This window comes from Pseudophryne corroboree, chromosome 1, assembly GCF_028390025.1.
Source record: "Pseudophryne corroboree isolate aPseCor3 chromosome 1, aPseCor3.hap2, whole genome shotgun sequence".
Classification (NCBI taxonomy): Eukaryota; Metazoa; Chordata; class Amphibia; order Anura; family Myobatrachidae; genus Pseudophryne; species Pseudophryne corroboree.
Genome location: NC_086444.1, coordinates 548,239,592 through 548,259,510, shown reverse-complemented (window position 1 = coordinate 548,259,510; position 19,919 = coordinate 548,239,592). Strand labels below are relative to the sequence as shown.

Below are 19,919 nucleotides of genomic sequence, written 5' to 3'. Positions count from 1 at the left end.
TTGATGCCTTGTTGGCAAGAGGTCTAACCAGTGGATATCTGGATGAGCACCTGGTGAGAGCTCTCACAGTTGAACATCCGGTTACTCCGATACTGTATTGTATCCCTAAGATACATAAATCGGCCGATAGGCCCCCAGGTCGGCCAATAGTGTCTGCAGAAAATTCGGTATTACAACCATTGGCAAGGTATGTAGCTTTTCTATTGCAACCTGTGGTTGTTAGCAGTAAGAGCTACATACAGGATACTGGAGACTTTTTGAAAAAGCTCACTCAAATAGAAGTTTTACCAGCTGAATATCTGTTTGCAACGATGGATGTTTCGTCGTTGTACACTGTCATACCCCATGATCTTGGTATTTTGGCTGTGGAACGAGCATTGTCTGTTTTTGAGTTTTGTGGTCCTCCGGTTGATTTAATATGTGACATGATTCGGGTCATCCTTACACAAAACCACTTCCAATATGCGGATTCTTTTTATGTGCAGAATGCTGGGACCACGATGGGTTCGAATCTGGCGCCGGTATATGCTAATATATTTATGACACAATATGAAGAAGTTAACATCTACCCCAGATTCGGTCCCAGCATTCTGCACTATTATAGATACATCGATGATATTTTTATCATATGGAAGGGTTCCTGTGAAAGCTTTATGGAAATGGTGTCGGAGCTTAACGGGCTTTCTAGCCCTATTCGTTTTACATTTAATGTTCAGTCTGACCGAATAGAGTTCCTTGATGTTTTGGTATTCAGGGATGGAAATCGGTTAGGGACCACTCTGTACCGTAAAAGTACGGACAGGAATAGGGTTTTTGTATTCCACGAGCCACCACCCTAGTTCCCTCAAAAATGGTTTGCCAATTTCCCAGTTTTTGCGCGTAATGCGCAACAATACACAATCTGATCTACGTGAATTACAGCTTGTTGAGATGGCGACCAGGTTTGAGGAAAGAGGGTATGGATCTGGAATGATCAAAAAGGCCCTCAAAAGGGCACGGTTTATCTTTGAGGGTAGACAAAAACCTACAGGTTTAAAAACAATGGATAGAATGGTGGTTACTACCCAGTATGATATCAATGCACCAATATTTGCAAGTTCGGTGAAAAAACATTGGCCTATTATTGCCACGACAAAGCATTCCAAAAGGTTGTGAAGAAGCTATTAATATCTTTTTCTAGGGGCCCTAATTTGAAACAAATACTGATGCAACCTATGAAGTATTTTAATATCAAACCAAAGGAACTTGGCTCACTACTCTTAGGACGGGCTGTTTTAGATGTTCTGGATGTACGACATGCAACAGTATGCTAACAGGAAAAGTATTTGCTCATCCGCATACGGGTAAAAAAATCCCAATTAAACATCAAGTTACATGTACATCGGACTTTGTTATTTATATCTTATTATGCCCGTGTGGACTCTATTATGTGGGCAAGACCACTACCACTTTTAGGGAGAGGATGGCGAACCATCGCCTCTCTATTCGACAGGCAATTTTGAACCAAAAGAGTGACAAGCCGGTGTCTCTGCATTTTTTTCAAAATGGACTTCAACTTGCAGCACTAAAGTGCATGATCATAGACCATATTCCCAAGTTGGCTAGGGGTGGAGACCGAGGAAGAAAGCTACTTCAATCTGAATCTCGGTGGATTCATACATTGGACACTAAGTTCCCTAAGGGCTTGAATGAGAGTAATAACTTTCGGTGCTTTTTATAGTGTTGAGCTATAGCTGGACACTTTAACTTGTCCTGCATAGGATTGGCCCCTATTAGGGTTCATGGCCTTATATAATATTATTTGATATGTTATGTTTTTGTTTATTGTGGTTGTCATGTTTTGCACATTGCATTTTGGGATGGGATCACTATCCGGTAGTCTTCTCTGCAAGCAGACACTCTGTGACATGTAGTATTATGGTATGCATTTATTGATGCTTTGATATAACATATTATTAATTTTGTTGTTTGTTTTACGCTGCATGATCATGTCCCTCACACCTGCGTTTGATGTGCTATCTTGCTTCTTACAATGTACAGCTTGTTTAGGCTGAATTGGTGCATTTAATTTTATTACCAATATAACATCGTTTGGGTGACAGTGCCTGTGTGATCCCTCGTGAGGAGACATTGAGGCGGTAGTCTGATGTACTCGTCGCGTGGTAGCCATGGCAACGGCCCTGTTTATTTGTTTTGTCATGTCCCGTCTGCTGTGGCGGTGAGGTAGTTGTGTCATGTGACACCCGGAGGCCTACCAAGCTGTGGAACGCACAGGCGTGCATGGCATTGGTAGGATGGGTGATCACGTGCTGTATCCGGAAACCCATAGCGCCGTGGAACGCTTGAACGCTCCGGCGCGGTGACGTAGTGTACAGAGAAGACAGGGTCTGTTGGTACATGCGCATTGAGGTGAGACGCACGCCGCGGGTGTTCGAGTCGGTGACTGTGATCAGCTGCAGTAAGTAATGTGTATTGTGAGGGGTATAAAGTTGGCTAGGTCTGCTATGTGTCTGCTTGCAGATGGCTCTGGAAGGTGGAAGGTGACTGTAACATGATGTGCGGGTCTTGAACGGTCCACATGGGACCGAGGTCGACGGACGTATTGGTTTGATTTTTCATGTCCTTCTAATAAGCAAACACTCTTTCATTAACAAGCACTTTACAGTGCTGCATATGTTGTGAATTATATTCAAGATTTTTTGCTGAGCCACCATCACCTGTGTGATTCTACCTGAAATGCCCGTTCTTGGGTGAAAATAAATTTAAAAGACTTTTTTTCATATGTTATTGTTACTTGAGTGCCTCTTTTTCAAAAAAAATAATATATATATATATATATATATATTCTGTATATACTGTGCGTGTGTATATATATATATATATATAACACAAATATTCAGAGTGCGCACAGATACAATGGCATAATTAAAATTGAAATAATTACTCAAAGTAAAATCCAACCAGCATAACCGGAATGATAGAAAGATTATTTTTAATACACGTTAAAATTTGTCATACACGTTGTTCCATAAGCACAATACACATTTATGCAGAAACAGTGTATGCTATATATATCTCATAAAACCCAGGGTGTTATATTTGAATATTGAATATTTGTGTTATATTTTATCTATCGTCTCCCACTAGCAGGGAGACTTTTCAAGAGGTGCTGCCCTATCCTTGGTACAGCGCGAATTAAGGGTATTGTTGTATATATATATATATATATATATATATACACACGCTCAGTATATACAGTATAAATATGTATATTTTGCACCGTCAAAAAGGCAATCTACACTTACCGCGATAAATAACTATAACTATATTGTGTGTAAAGGGCAATATTATGGCTTTTTCCCACAAACAATATCCAATTATGGGGCAGATGTATTAAGCCTGGAGAAGTGATAATACAGTGATAAAGAAGTGATAAGTGCTAGGGGATAACGCACCAGCCAATCAGCTCTTAGCTGTCATTTTTCAAACCTGTAATGATTGGCTGGTGCGTTATCACCTTGCACATATCACTTCTTTATCACTGCTTTATCACTTCTCCAGGCTTAATACATCTCCCCCTATGTTCTCCAAGTATTTCCGATTGAAAGAAAGAGTATGACTGGGTCACAGGGGTTTTCTGCAAAGCTGACTACAATACTAAGTTAAATGAATCCCCCACCGTATAAGTGAATATTACGTTGGTATATACATACTGTATTTATATCTATATATATCTATATATCTATATATATATATATATATATAGTACTCATTGACTATAGCTGACTACAATGCACAATTCAAGACACCATAGGTACATATTTTAGACTGATCTGTGTTACTACTATATACAGACAACTAAATTGACTAACCTCTCTAGAGATCTGCCCATCACTGTCCTTGCTCACTACATATGATGGCAGTATGAGACACTACATGTCATGGCAGTATGAGACACTACATGTCATGGCAGTATGAGACACTACATGTGATTGCAGTATGAAACACTACATTTCATGGCAGTATGAAACACTACATGTCATGGCAGTATGAGACACTACATGTGATGGCAGTATGAAACACTACATGTCATGGCAGTATGAGACACTACATGTGATGGCAATATGAGACACTACATGTGATGGCAGTATGAGACACTACATGTGATGGCAGTATGAGACACTACATGTGATGGCAGTATGAGACACTACATATGATGGCAGTATGAGACACTACATGTGATAGCAGTATGAGACACTACATGTGATGGCAGTATGAAACACTACATGTCATGGTAGTATGAAACACTACATATCATGGCAGTATGAGACACTACGTGTCATGGCAGTATGAGACACTACATGTGATGGCAGTATGAAACACTACATGTCATGGCAGTATGAGACACTACATGTGATGACAATATGAGACACTACATGTGATGGCAGTATGAGACACTACATGTGATGGCAGTACAAGACACTACATGTGATGGCAGTATGAGACACTACATATGATGGCAGTATGAGACACTACATGTGATAGCACTATGAGACACTACATGTGATGGCAGTATGAGACACTACATGTGATGGCAGTATGAGACACTACATGTGATGGTAGTATGAGACACTACATGTGATGGCAGTATGAGACACTACATGTGATGGCAGTATGAGACACTACATGTGATGGCAGTATAAGACACTACATGTGACGGCAGTATGAGACACTACATGTGACGGCAGTATGAGACACTACATGTGATGGCAGTATGAGACACTACATGTGATGGCAGTACAAGACACTACATGTGATGGCAGTATGAGACACTACATGTCATGGCAGTATGAGACACTACATGTCATGGCAGTATGAGACACTACATGTGATTGCAGTATGAAACACTACATGTCATGTCAGTATGAAACACTACATGTCATGGCAGTATGAGACACTACATGTGATGGCAGTATGAAACACTACATGTCATGGCAGTATGAGACACTACATGTGATGGCAATATGAGACACTACATGTGATGGCAGTATGAGACACTACATGTGATGGCAGTATGAGACACTACATATGATGGCAGTATGAGACACTACATGTGATAGCAGTATGAGACACTACATGTGATGGCAGTATGAAACACTACATGTCATGGTAGTATGAAACACTACATATCATGGCAGTATGAGACACTACGTGTCATGGCAGTATGAGACACTACATGTGATGGCAGTATGAAACACTACATGTCATGGCAGTATGAGACACTACATGTGATTGCAGTATGAAACACTACATGTCATGGCAGTATGAAACACTACATGTCATGGCAGTATGAGACACTACATGTGATGGCAGTATGAAACACTACATGTCATGGCAGTATGAGACACTACATGTGATGGCAATATGAGACACTACATGTGATGGCAGTATGAGACACTACATGTGATGGCAGTATGAGACACTACATATGATGGCAGTATGAGACACTACATGTGATAGCAGTATGAGACACTACATGTGATGGCAGTATGAAACACTACATGTCATGGTAGTATGAAACACTACATATCATGGCAGTATGAGACACTACGTGTCATGGCAGTATGAGACACTACATGTGATGGCAGTATGAAACACTACATGTCATGGCAGTATGAGACACTACATGTGATGACAATATGAGACACTACATGTGATGGCAGTATGAGACACTACATGTGATGGCAGTACAAGACACTACATGTGATGGCAGTATGAGACACTACATATGATGGCAGTATGAGACACTACATGTGATAGCACTATGAGACACTACATGTGATGGCAGTATGAGACACTACATGTGATGGCAGTATGAGACACTACATGTGATGGTAGTATGAGACACTACATGTGATGGCAGTATGAGACACTACATGTGATGGCAGTATGAGACACTACATGTGATGGCAGTATAAGACACTACATGTGACGGCAGTATGAGACACTACATGTGACGGCAGTATGAGACACTACATGTGATGGCAGTGTGAGACACTACATGACAATTGGTATCGTTTGTAAAAGCTGTGTTTGTCTTCTTTTTTTATGCTGCTCAGTTGCACCATATCCTCAGTATGGTCCAAAGTTTAATAAAACTGGACCCAACTATCTTAATATACATGTGAACACTGAATCTTATGGAGGAGATGGTCCGATTATAGCAACCACTGTATTGTATAAGCCATCTAAGAAATCGACTGGATGGAGTAGCTTAAATGGTAAGAAATCCTATTGATTCTAAATTACAGTACCATTTTTTTTAATTAGAATTTAAAATAACTATATTTCACTCCAGGACAGACACTGTGAGTAGGATATTATCCGATTCCCCTCCCTATGTCGCCCCCCCCTCCCTCCTCCCTTCCCCCCCCCCCCCCCCCTTCCCTGAACCCTATAACTATTTCCCATCGTTCATTTTTCTGTTTGTTTTAGATGTTATCTGAAAAATTGTGGTTTCTGATGGACATCCGGTCATATGACCATCTGCCCTACATGCCTATGTAATGTCTGCCTACTCTGTTTAACCACACATAAATAAAGAATTAAAAAAAAAAAAAATTAAAATAACTATGAGTCTGTGATATTATACGTTTATCTAGTATGTTAATGAGAAAATTCATATAAGTCACAACAAAGCAAACTCATTTGTCCTTAGTTTCATAGGGAGCAAAAAAAACTAAACAAATTTGGGAGACCTAGGGCAGTATCCAATTAGCCATGGTAAATTACAATGGACATAGCATATGTCATGCATAGCCAAATTAAGGAGGGGCACAGAGAATACTGTACCCCGGGCCCCCCTCTGTCTGTGGGCCCCCCAGCCAGGGCACACTGACATCACTAGCTCTTTCTTTTGTGCAGCAGAACCAGGCAGCTAGAATGTGAGCAGAACAGTATGCAGTGCAGGCAGAGACACAGGAGTATCAGGTTTTATAATTTACCAACGTTGCTTTCCAACCAGAGAAGAGATAGGAAGGGAAAGAAAGCTGTAAGTGACCCAGGTATGCCAGCCTCTCCTCCTCCCCTCCTGGGTGTATGGGTCCTGTGTAACCAGTTATTATATAATGAGAGTATTCAGGTCTAGAGACACACACACACACACACACACACACACACACACACACACACACACACACACAGTACTCCTGTCCAAGTTTGTATTGTAAGTAGTACAGAGGCTGCTACTATTCTTGCATGTGACAAGATGAGTTATAGATTGTATTTTTTTTATGTGTATTTTAAGGTTGTTTACGTTGTGTTTGTTTCACTTTAAGAAAACTTCAGAAAATAGTTGTCTCTCAATTAGGTGGAGCTATAAACAGGACCCAGACATTATTAAACATTTGTTTACATCGAATATACACATGCCTCCCAACATGTCCCATTCCACGAGGGACAGAATGCTCTCTACCTGGACTTCCCTCTTATTATATGATTGGCATCACCTGTGTTGAGCTATTTAATTTATAAGAAAGTTTTTCAACACAGGTGATTGCAATCATAACTTAATAAGGAAGTCCAGATAGAGAGCATTTTGTCCCTCCTGGAATGGGTCATGTTGGGAGGTATGTATGTATACACCACTGGTTTAAATTTAATATGCACTATCCATACTTCCTAACATGACCCATTCCAGGAGGGACAAAATGCTTTCTATCTGGACTTCACTATTCATTTATGATTGCAATCACCTGTGTTGAAATACCTTTCCTATCAATTAAATTATTCAACACAGCCAATCACATACCTCCCAACATGACCCTCTCCAGGAAGGACACAATGATCTGTTTCTGGACTTTTCTCCTAATGTATGATTGCCGGCACCTGTCTTGAACAGGTTAATGGATAAGAAAGGTGTTTCAGCACAGGTGAGGGCAATCATAAATTAAAAGGGAAGACCAGGAGCAGAGCATTCTCTCCCTCCTGGAGCGGGTCATGTTGGGAGGTATGCAATCATCATATATAAAGAGGGAAGTCCAGATAGAGAGCATTTTGTTCCTCATGAAATTGGTCATGTTGGGAGGTATGCACAATCTAATAGGCCCTATACACTGGCCGATAATCCTCAAAGATATGAACGATCTCGTTCATTATTGAACGAGATACCGTTCATATCTTTGAGTGTGGAGTCACCAGCGATGAACGATGCGCGGCCCCGCTATCGTTCATCGCTGGTGCCCCATCGGCTGTGTATGCAGGCCAATATGGACGATCTCGTCCATATTTGCCTGAACTTCAATAGAGCCGGGTGATGGGGGGAGTGAAGAAACTTCACTCCCCCCGTCACTGCCCCCCCCCCCCCCCGCCGCTGGGTCGCCCGTCGACTGTATCCGCCGTCGGGCAGCTCGGCGGCGGATCGGTCAATGTGTAGGGCCCTTAATATTCAGCCCCACTTCCACTGGGTCCCCTCCTTTTAAATGCCCCAGCTCCCCCCGCCCCCAAGGCTTAATCTGACCCTGTATACATGGACAGATTTGGGTTCTTACCTTGACCACTATGACAATGTCTTCTCAGAGTATTGCTATTACTGGAAAAATCTTAATTTATTGTTATTTCTTTTTTAGCAACAGACAAAATTGTAAGACTTGAAAATTTGGAACCAAAAACTGAATATAAGGTTTGTGTTCAGTTAAAACGTAAAGGAGAAGGAGGTGTTGGGCATCCAGGCCCAGAAGCTATCTTCACCACAGAGGCATTTGGTAAAAGCTTAGACCTGATCTTTAGTGCAAGTTGCTGGGTGTAATTTATATAGATTTCTTCATAAGATTACATTACACAAAAGGGCTCATCCTATATTTACCTGCCTCATTGAGTAAACTCATTGGAGTGTTTAATTAAAATACATAGGACAGGTGTACTAAGCCTTGGGGAGAGAGAGAAAGAGAGAGAGAGAGAGAGAGAGAGAGAGAGAGAGAGAGAGAGAGAGAGAGAGAAAGTACCAACCAATCAGCTCCTGTCATTTTTCAAACACAGCCTGTAACATGGCAGTTAGGAGCTGATGTTAGGAAACTCCAGCACTATGGGGTACATTTATGAAGCAGTGATAAGACTGGAGAAGTGAGCCAGTGAAGAAGTTGCCCATGGCAACCAATTAGCATTTACGTAACATTTAGAATTTGCAAACTATAAAATTATACAGAGCAGCTGATTGGTTGCCATGGGCAACTTCCCCACTGGCTCACTTCTCCACTCTTATCACTGCTTCATACAATTAACCCTATGTTTGTGAGACCCTTAGAGCCGATGAGAGGGTCTTCTGCCAATAACAGCCCCCTCCCTGTTAGTGCACAACACGCACACTGGTACTTAGGGGTGCCACCTGAGTTTAAACCTCTAGAAGTAGGGGCTCACACAATAGGCTGGAGACCACAAGGTAATAAACCTGCAGTGCAGCAGCTGGCAAGACAAGGGTTGGTTGCAGGCAGACTGGATACGGAATGGCTTGGAGAGGCTGGAGTTAATAGAAAACAGACTTTGGCTAGGTTATACAGACTAAGTGGGTGTAACAGAAGACAGCAGGATTTGATGAAAACCGGATATACAGCAAAGCAGGAGTAAATTGCAGGCTGGATTAGCAGGATATGCTGGGTGAAGACTTCAGAACTAGGAGTGTGCTAGATTCACAGAAGACCAATGGTAACTGAGGTATGAGTTGTAGGAAACTTATCCAGGCAGTGGTTAACTGCTGGAATAATCTGGTGATGAGTGTGTACTGATTGAAAGTATAGTGCTGACAGCATGAATTTAGTAGACTTACTAGATGAACTGTGTCCAGGCTGCAGATTGCAATAACACACAGAGGCTAAGATGTAGTTGAGTACTGGATATGCTGCAGGCTTGTGACTTAAGGCCCATACACACTGGGCAATTTTGAGCTGAAAGCAGCTCACTTTTGGTGTGTTGAGCTGCTTTCAGCTCAAAGCCGCCCAGTATGTATACCCCGGTGATGAGTGATGAGCACTGATGCGTGCTCCGCTTCATCGCCGGCGGCAGCCGTTCGTCTGCTGGTATCACCTGCTATGGAAAGCCGTTCACCCCCGCTGACATCGCTGGGCAGGGGGGAAAATAGCTCAGTGTGTATACACTGAGTGATTTTCAGCCCTGCGATGTCAGTGATCATCGCTGTGCAAACACGCTGGGCAAAAATGCCCAGTGTGTGTGCACCTTAACAGGCATGGCTGGAGTGAATATACTTTACTGCAGAAGGCATCCACAGACACACAGGCTGGATGTGCATGGAAATAGGACTGGAAGGATATATTCACTAAGACTTGAGAGGAGCCTGGACATGAATCAGGAACCAACACAAGAGTAACTGGAGGGCGACGGAAAGACAAGTCCATGGAGCAGGAATGGACAAAGGATAGCAGGTACTGGGCAGGATCCAACAGGGCAGGACTAGCAGGGACAGCTGAGGACTTGAGGCAAGGTACAAGGATGCAGGACTCGGATACACAGATTAGAGCACAGGAACAGAGATCTTTACAGCGTACAGCGGCCATGTGACAGGCTTTACTAGGAAACAGGAACTAGGGAATGTCACTGGCCAGAATCCCTAATCAAAAGGAGCCAGACCAATCGCATGAGACATCCGGCTGGAGTCAGGTAACGAGACATTCCAACCAGGTGTGCTGCTGCACATAGCAGCAAGCACCCAAGTTGCTAGGAGACAGTCAGAATACATACAGGAATGACACGCCGCTGTTGATACTTTATCTCCATCCACTTTATCACTCTGTAGGGCTTAGTTTATCTCCCCCATAGCCAGAAATCTAAAGATGCACTAAAACCTCAATAGTCAGGCACTATGCATGAGCTGTATTTATGGCAATTACATTATCATTGTAATATTTGTAAGTAATGCATCATCAATAGATTTACATACCAGCAGATTCACTTTTTTTGTCTATTTATGATTTTATTGGTAGTTGACAGTTGAAAATGTGGATATGAGGTAACACGATCAGACTTGCTACTTAGAAGCCTACACTACAGCCACATGTGAACATACAAGGCTAGATTTTAAATCTTTATTGGTTAGTACATTTCACAGCTAAAAATAGGAATATTCTTGATTCTATGTTCCTGCCAGGTCTTCCTCCCCCCAAAGCTATTACGCTGACACCTAACAATCAGACATCTCTGAATATGACTTGGTTGCCTAACTGGGAAGGTTCTGAAGAAGAGCATGTGTATGAAGTGGAATGCTCCTATGACCCTACTGCTGAAGTGACGCTATATAAAACCTCAAGGAATAAATCTGGAATGATTATAGGCAATCTCAAGCCAAAGACATTGTACAGGTGCAGAGTGCGGGTGAACACCAAGTCTCAGGGAGAATGGAGCCAGCCGATATTATCATGGACATACAGTGACCGTGAGTAAGACTATATTCAGATACTACAGTCTACCTATCTCTGCAGATATTGAACCAAATGTACAGTATATGGTGACTGAGTGGAGAATGAAATCAGTTGTAAAAAGCTAAAGATATATAAACTAATGAAAAACAAATTTTGTTCCATGGTACACTGTGCAATGCAATACTGTGTTATCTGTATCTGTCTGTCCATAAATCTGTACTTGAGATTTAGCAATTCTACTTTCCCTGCTGCCTCTAGAAGACTTCTAATGATCAGTGACTAGGTTTAAACGCTTGCAAGGGATTCCACACTTAAATAAATTAAATAAACTTTATGAAGCTGAAAAAAAATATAATGAAGACGCTTAGAAGAATTTAGCAATTCTGGACCCACATAGAAACAAGCAACTTGTCTGGCCACAGCAGGTTTCCAGTTATGAAAGACAAGATGTATCAGATTTTCAGGTGTCTACTCTGACACAGTATGGACCTTCCTTGTGAATGCAGAAGGTGAAGACTGAGTTTTGCTACTATAGACCAAGAAAATAATGTAAAAAATCCATACAGATGGAGCCACGCTCATCTAGCCTTCTCTGCTGCGCCAAGGTGCACCAAGGTTTATTAGAATAAACCTTTCACCTATTGTTCTAAGCTGCAATACAATACAGAGAGAACAATACAACAGGGGATTAAGTCCAACTACCCTGGCTCAATTAATCCTAGTAAAGGGATAGATGACCAAGGCTCCATCTGTATTATGAAAGGTAAAATAAAAACCTTAGTAAAACACTATAAAGGCCAGCAATAACTGAGGGCATAATAATATAATTAAAGCCTAAAAGTATTTGAAATAGGTCACTGCAGATATGGGATTACAGTGATAGAGTTGCCCATGGTGCAGTCTGATCACACTGACTACAGTCATTGAATCTATAGAGGAGAAGAAACAGACTGTAAAATAAAAGGACATCTATAACTATTAGATCAGCTGTAAACCTCACACAAGGATTGACAAGGTTCACTGGCTAACATGATGTCTAAGGCATCCGGTCTATACATCTACAATAAAAAGGTCTACAGTCAATAGGTCGACCACTAATGGTCGACAGGGTCAAAAGGTCAACAGGGTCAAAATGTCAACAATCAAAAGGTCTACAGGGTCAAAAGGTCGACACATATATTTATTTATTGTTTACATTTTCCCAAATTTTGCTGCATTTACTATCCATGTCACAAACTATTACCTTTAGTAACCTTGTGATGAGCGAAGCGGAGTGTAGTAAGCCACCGAGCCCAAAGACCTTTTACTGTTGACCTAATGACTGTCTATCTTTTTAATGTCTATCTTCTGTATCGGAACCGATGTCTAAACTCAGATCTACTGTGTTATGATGAGTGATCAGATATGGTGCAGTGTAAAGGGTCCATCGACCAGTGTGTACGAGCGATATGTCTGTGAACTCCATCATCCATAGACATATCTCGTCTGTGACATGGCACGTCGGCGTGTGTATGGGTGGTCAGCGGTGGTGACTGACAGCTGAACTGGGCGGGCGTGTGTACATGCCCACCCAGTTCAGAATGTCAGTCCCCGACGGACCGGCCAGTGTGTATGCACAGCACACTGCCCTATCCGGCTTCAGTTATATCTGCAGATTTTATTATTTATTTATTACCAGTTATTTCTATAGCGCACACATATTCCGCAGCGCTTTACAGAGAATATTTGGCCATTACATCAGTCCCTGCCCCAGTGGAGCTTACAATCTATATTCCCTATCACATGTACTTGCACACACATTCAGACTAGGGTTAATATTGTAGGGAGCCAATTAGCCTAGCAATATATTTTTGGATTGTGGGAAGAAACCGGAGTACCCGGAGGAAACCCACGCAAGTACAGGGAAAATATACAAACTCCGCACAGTTAGGGCCATGGTGGGAATCGAACCCATGACCTCAAGTGCTGTGAGGCAGTAATGCTAACCATTACACCAACCATACTGCCCCAATCAATTGATAGATCAGTTTGGTCAGTAAAAATGATGCTGCCTTTGTAAGTAAGCTTATATGAAAGATTGTCTCTTTCATTTTATTTATAAACAATAAAATATAAAAATGAACTCTATCAAAACCAAGGAGTTGCTAGTCTGCAGCAAAACAGCACAAATGACCGGTTACACGTCTGTTCCCACTTAGAATGATGCTGATTATGGTGTTACAGTATTTGTAACCTATTTACTTTCCTAATCTACATTTTATTAGATTTGTAGAATAAGCACCTTTTCACTTTACTATTACATGTGTTCTGTAAAGTGCTGAGTAATATGAATATAATAAATAAAAATTTTATATCTGAATAGTTTTGCTATTAAGTTACAGGAGATCTGAATGATGAACATCGATGTAAAGTAAAATGACTATTATATTTCACGTTTCATATTATCCAATTTTATTTACAGAAGTTCCACCACCACCTGCAAACATCAGCATATTTAACATCACAGACTCATCAGCCATTGTCAGCTGGTCGGTTCAGGAAGGTCACTCAATCTCAACCGTCATTATCCGTTACAAAATATTTGGAGACACTAAGTACAATCATGACATATGGATCAGGAATATTACCATCGTTCAGTACCAGCTAAAGGGCCTTGAAGCCAATACACCATATCTGATTGAGCTATGCACAGAAAACAATTTTGGGCAGAGCGTTCACAATGTACGAGATGTAAAAACCCGTCAGCCAATCAGAAGTGAGTTATTCAGCATTAACAGTACAGCTTTTTGCTTAAACACAGTTCAATTTATTTACAAAGCCCCTTGCATGCTCTCTACCTCTGTACCCAAGCACATAATCCAGCATGTTTGTGCCCTGGAAACTGGACAATCTGCATATTTAAATTTTAATTAAGATTGTAGAGCAACTAATGTATTTTATTTTGTTTTCATTTTCTATAGACTCAAATTTGATCGTACTGAATTAGCTGAGTCTTGTCCATTTTTCTGCTGGATTCTGCATTTAAAAAGTTCCAACTTTAGCGCCTTTAACAGTGATGTCATCATATGAGGGGTTTTCACACTACAGGAAAGTTGCCTGAAAACCTTTACATCAGTGTTGGGCAACAGATGCCATGGGGGTCACCAGCTGAACCAACAGCCTTCATATGTGGCTCCAAGCTGGCTGATCCCATTCTGGCATTTACTGTGGAGTGATTTTTGTTGGCACTGTGCATGTGACACGATGGTGACAGCCGTTGCACAGAGGATATATTCACAAAGCTAGTGACAGGTAGCCAGGGGAAGTTGGGTGAGGGTGGCTAGAAACACTGAGATGTTTTCTGGTGTGTTTAAATAGTTCACTGCAAACTTGTTCGCAGCAGGAGAGGTCCAGACTTCTAAGGAGAGACGCTCAGTCTGACACAGCACTGACTTGCTCAGAGGTCAGAAGGGCAACTGATGTCTCTGCTGTTGTACCTGAGCAGGGGATGTAAGACGGGTTCACTACGATATGCCGGCGGTCAGGCTCCCAGCGACCAGCATACCGGCGCCGGGAGCCCGACCGCTGGCTTACCGACAGTGTGGCGAGCGCAAATGAGCCCCTTGCGGGCTCGCTGCGCTCGCCACGCTACGGGCACGGTGGCGCGCTATGCGCGCCACACTATTTTATTCTCCCTCCAGGGGGGTCGTGGACCCCCACGAGGGAGAATAAGTGTCGGTATGCCGGCTGTCGGGATCCCGACACCAGCAGTAGGCCTCTCTGTACACAAGGCTGCATCTGAGTCTTGAGCATATATTCGCACATACACTGCATACGTGATCGCAGCAGCGCAAGCCATTGTGTGCACCTCGGAATCAAGTCTATTGTATAGAAGAACAAGTTACTACATGCTGGAACATTCTGGATCTTGTCCCCTTTAGCTAACTTCATCTTAAGATGGCGTTAGCCATTGTAGCCTATGGGCCATATATTGCAGATTTTACCAGGAGAGATCCTTCCCTGGTAGTTAGTTAGTAACCACTCCAGGCTTGAGATTTTGATATGTGTGTGTTTTACACTTGCTCCCTTGAAGCAAGCAAGGCTGAAGAAGGGTTGCATGCATAAGCTGAGCACAGTTAGGGACATGTACAGGTAAAAGTAGCACACTCTCTGGAGATGTGACCAAATAAGATTGCACACATCCAGCATACAGTATCTCTTGTGGGCACCTGAGGCCTGATGTTAAGTTACATGATGATGATGATAATGATGATGATCACCAGACAAAGTGCCTCTTTACATTTCTTTGCATTGACTCCTTCAGCCAATAGTAATTAAGTGTCATTTATTAACATTGCAGGCATTATAGTAAATCACTTCTGTTTGGGCTATTACATTCCCATATGAATTACAGAGTGACAAATGTATTAACAACATTGGGGGTAATTCAGACTGGATCGCGGCAGCGGCAGCGATCGCAGTCTGAATCCCTTTGTGGAGTACGCCGTTGGAGGTGTGCGGTCCGGACAACAAAGGCCTGTCTGGACCATTGGGGGGGCAGGCCGCGTCAGCTGCGTGACTTCACAGGAGCTGCGCTGGCAAAAACATTGCCTCTATGCGATGCTTTGCACCCATGCGGGGGGGGGGGGGGGGGGGGGCAGAGCCAGACATGCGGGGCGGACTAGCTCTGTGCTGGGCATCCCCCCCGTATGTCTGAGAAACTAATCATAGATGTGCTAAATTTAGCACATCTATGATCAGATCTGAATTACCCCCATTGTTAATACGCTATTCTCTCTTGTGTATGTGACACTTCAGAACATTATATTGTGAACGAGTAGGGTAATTTTACTGTTTCATCTACTACCAACACTGTAAAGCCGCTCTGTGGCTGCATTGCCCCTACATGTACCCTTTCTGTATTCAGTACTTTCAATTATGAGGCAGATATCACAACTATAAAAAAACAATGGCCCTCATTCCAAGTTGTTCGCTCGTTATTTTCCTTCGCATCGGTGCAATTTTCCGCTAACTGCGCATGTGCAATGTTCGCACTGCGGCTGCGCCAAGTAAATTTGCTATGAAGATTGGTATTTTACTCACGGCATTACAAGGTTTTTTCTTCGTTCTGGTGATTGGAGTGTGATTGACAGGAAGTGGGTGTTTCTGGGCGGAAACTGGACGTTTTATGGGAGTGTGTGAAAAAACGGTGCCGTTTCTGGGAAAAACGCGGGAGTGGCTGGAGAAACGGGGGAGTGTCTGGGCGAACACTGGGTGTGTTTGTGACGTCAAACCAGGAACGACAAGCACTGAACTGATCGCACTGGAAGAGTAAGTCTCGAGCTACTCAGAAACTGCACAGAAAAATCTTTTCGCAATATTGCGAATACTTTGTTCGCAATTCTGCTAAGCTAAGATTCACTCCCAGAGGGCGGTGGCTTAGCGTGTGCACTGCTGCGAAAAGCGGCTAGCGAGCGAACAACTCGGGATGAGGGCCAATACTAATAGTGTGTACATACTATATGATACTGTGCATCTTAAAAAAGTATTTTTCTATGACATGCTGTGACTGTAACTGAATAGTATAATAATTTATGTTCTCTTTTCTCTGTCAGCTAATGATGCAAAAGACAGCAACATGCTCCTTATTGCTATATTAGGCTCAGCGGGTATGACCTGTCTGACAATATTACTGGCATTTCTTATAATGCTGCAACTGAAGCGTGCCAACTTCCAACAAAGAATGGCACAGGCCTTCCAGAATGGAGTGGTAGGTATTATGCCCTTTACATACTGAGTTGGCTGCAGCTCCCTATGTGACCCCAAATAACAAATGCTTGCAGTGTACTCAGCGCAGTAGTGAATTGGTACATTTTCTCTCTGTGCAAATCAAATGGATCCTGAGAAGATCTCATTGTCTGTGAAGTAGACAGTAGCAATTGAATGACAGTGCTGCAATCACACTATCCATCTTGTGGGGTGTTATGGGAGTATTGTGGGTCTATACCCAAAGTTCCATTCTATTCTGAGGCATGTGCACAACGAGGGGAAGCCTGTTTCTGATGGAGCTCCAGCACTCAACATGGGTCAGGTGCAAGAGTGCCAGTGGTAATGATGACAGGGGGCGCTGTGGCTTTTCACCTGAAGATGGACCCTACCCACACGCTAAATGTGTAAATTCAATGTTGGGTGTTATATAGAATTATTTTCTAGACATATATTATTATGGGATGCAGTCAGTTTACCAGCTGTCAGGATCCCAGTGTTCAGGACACTGATAAACAGACAGACGGAATCCCCTCACCAGCCCGGTATTCCCACTTGATTGGTGGATCCACGCCACCAACTGATTGGGAATAGAACCTGTAGTGAGTGTAGCAAGCCACTGGGCCTGATGCGTGGCGAGTGCAACAAGTCTGCAAGGGGACTTGCTCTTGCTCCCTGCTGCCAGGATGCCGCTGTCATTATAGTCTGCCGGTCTATAGTCTATCCTGTCTGCTGGGATATCATATGTATTCCATTATTATCGTCTTCTATCATTTCATTGGTTTTAACTCATGTTTACTACAAATACCAAGCGCTTGTCAAAGCATTTTTTTTGTAGCACATAATAGTTTTTTAGGAATTTAGGAACGGTAGTCAATGTAAACACGAAGACCCTAATGTTACAGCCTGAGCATCAGCTTGATTTTGGTGAGCTGACCATTAGCTTTAGAGCACAAATTAGTTTTAAGGCATAAGCTAATGTACGTTTGCGTGTAGTATATTTATGCAATGTCATGATAACTCCATCTCACCAGTGATGCTTTTTGTCCAGAGAGAAGAGCCAGTAGTGCAGTTTAATGCTGGGTCACTGAACCACTTAAGGAAAGCCAAGAACAGCCCGGACCCTGTGGAGTACCCCGTCTTGGAATGGAATGATATTAAGTTTCAAGATGTGATCGGAGAGGGGAATTTTGGGCAAGTTCTTAAAGCACGCATCAAGAAGGATGGTCTACGGATGGATGCGGCCATCAAAAGAATGAAAGGTATATATAGTTTAAATTGACCAATTAGTGAATTCAGTCATATATCTGTGACCAACAATGGGTTTTCTGGCTTCTGATGACCTGCAAACCACATATTGATCTTGGGTGTATTCATCTATCTATAATGTGTACACACAATCAGTACAGTAATGGAGTTATAGTGCTAATGAGGTTGCTAATTTATGTTACATTTCCCAACTTGCTTTCCATAAAATGCATTACAATTCTAGCCACACCAGCAGCTATAGGTAGGATATTTCAACAGAACTTTTATCTTGTCACCATGTGACTCATTTAGCTCAAATGTAACTTTTAGTTTGTCAGTGGATTCCAAACTCTTTTGAATCACGGCGCCCTAGAATATCAGAATTGTTTTCACGGCACCCCTAGGCCAAAAATGTCTTATTGAGAAATTTAGAAAGAAATATTACATTAAATAGATTGCGTTTATATGTCATCCTTAGGGTTAGTTGTGTGGTGAGGGACAAGATTTACTTCTGTTTGGCCACATATTTTATGACTGGCAGCCACCAGCACTGGTTTTGCCTATTATATTGACCATGAATAATTTGAATTGGTCCTGGACCACCAACCAAGGGAACCCCTGTAAGTGTCCCGAGGCACCCCAGGGAGCCACAGCACACAGTTTGGGAACCTCTGGTTTATGTTCTTCATTATTTATATCAAGAGCGTACACCTAATAGGCCAAATAATGTTTTGTATTTTTCCCCCACAATATTTACAAGAATATGCATCAAAAGATGACCACAGGGACTTTGCCGGAGAGCTGGAAGTCCTCTGTAAACTGGGCAGTCACCCGAATATTATAAATCTCCTGGGAGCCTGTGAGCATCGAGGTCAGTATATTTGTATACAGGACAGACATCCATAATCTGCTTTCACCAAAAGGCTGCAAGAGTTTGCGCAATATGTCTCGTATCATGCATGTCAAGACCCCTATGTATTGTAAGGTTCATTCCAATTGTGTAAGCTCTAATAAATGTGTCACAGGCAGATATATTGGAGGTAATAGCTACTGTTTCTGGTCTGTTGACAATATCAAGTTGACAATGAAACTGAGATTGTGTTTAGAGTATAGAAAGTAGAATATTAATAAAGACAACATCATGGGGGCAGAGATTACATGACAGCTGTAGTAGCCAATGTAAGTACAAGCATTGACTGCAACTTATTAAAATGCCATTGTTAGACTCCGGGCTCCAGCTACCATTTTCCATATTACAGCTAAGGATTTATGTTACAGTTGGGTTGTAGCTGACTAGGGGGAGATGTACTAAAACCTTGGAGAGTGATAAAGTGGAGAGAGATAGAGTACCAGTAAATCTGCTCCTAATTGCCATGTTACAGGCTGTGTTTGAAAATGACAGAAGCTGGTTGGTTGGAAATGTATCTCTCTCTACTTTATCTCTCTATAAGGCTTAGTACATCTGTCTTAGTAAGTATCATTCAAAGAGTAAAATGCACA

At 42.2% G+C, this 19,919-nt stretch overlaps 1 protein-coding gene across 1 annotated transcript in view; it reads left to right on the top strand.

Moving 5' to 3' along the window:
• The window catches only part of TEK (TEK receptor tyrosine kinase), a 161,266-nt gene that overhangs the window by 124,066 nt on the left and 17,281 nt on the right, over positions 1-19,919 (top strand). Inside the window, exons 10-16 of the mRNA XM_063914095.1 lie at positions 6,120-6,281; positions 8,628-8,762; positions 11,156-11,440; positions 13,888-14,181; positions 17,021-17,175; positions 18,223-18,433; positions 19,180-19,290. Coding sequence (XP_063770165.1) covers positions 6,120-6,281; positions 8,628-8,762; positions 11,156-11,440; positions 13,888-14,181; positions 17,021-17,175; positions 18,223-18,433; positions 19,180-19,290 — 1,353 coding nt within the window. The remainder of the gene's footprint in view (positions 1-6,119; positions 6,282-8,627; positions 8,763-11,155; positions 11,441-13,887; positions 14,182-17,020; positions 17,176-18,222; positions 18,434-19,179; positions 19,291-19,919) is intronic.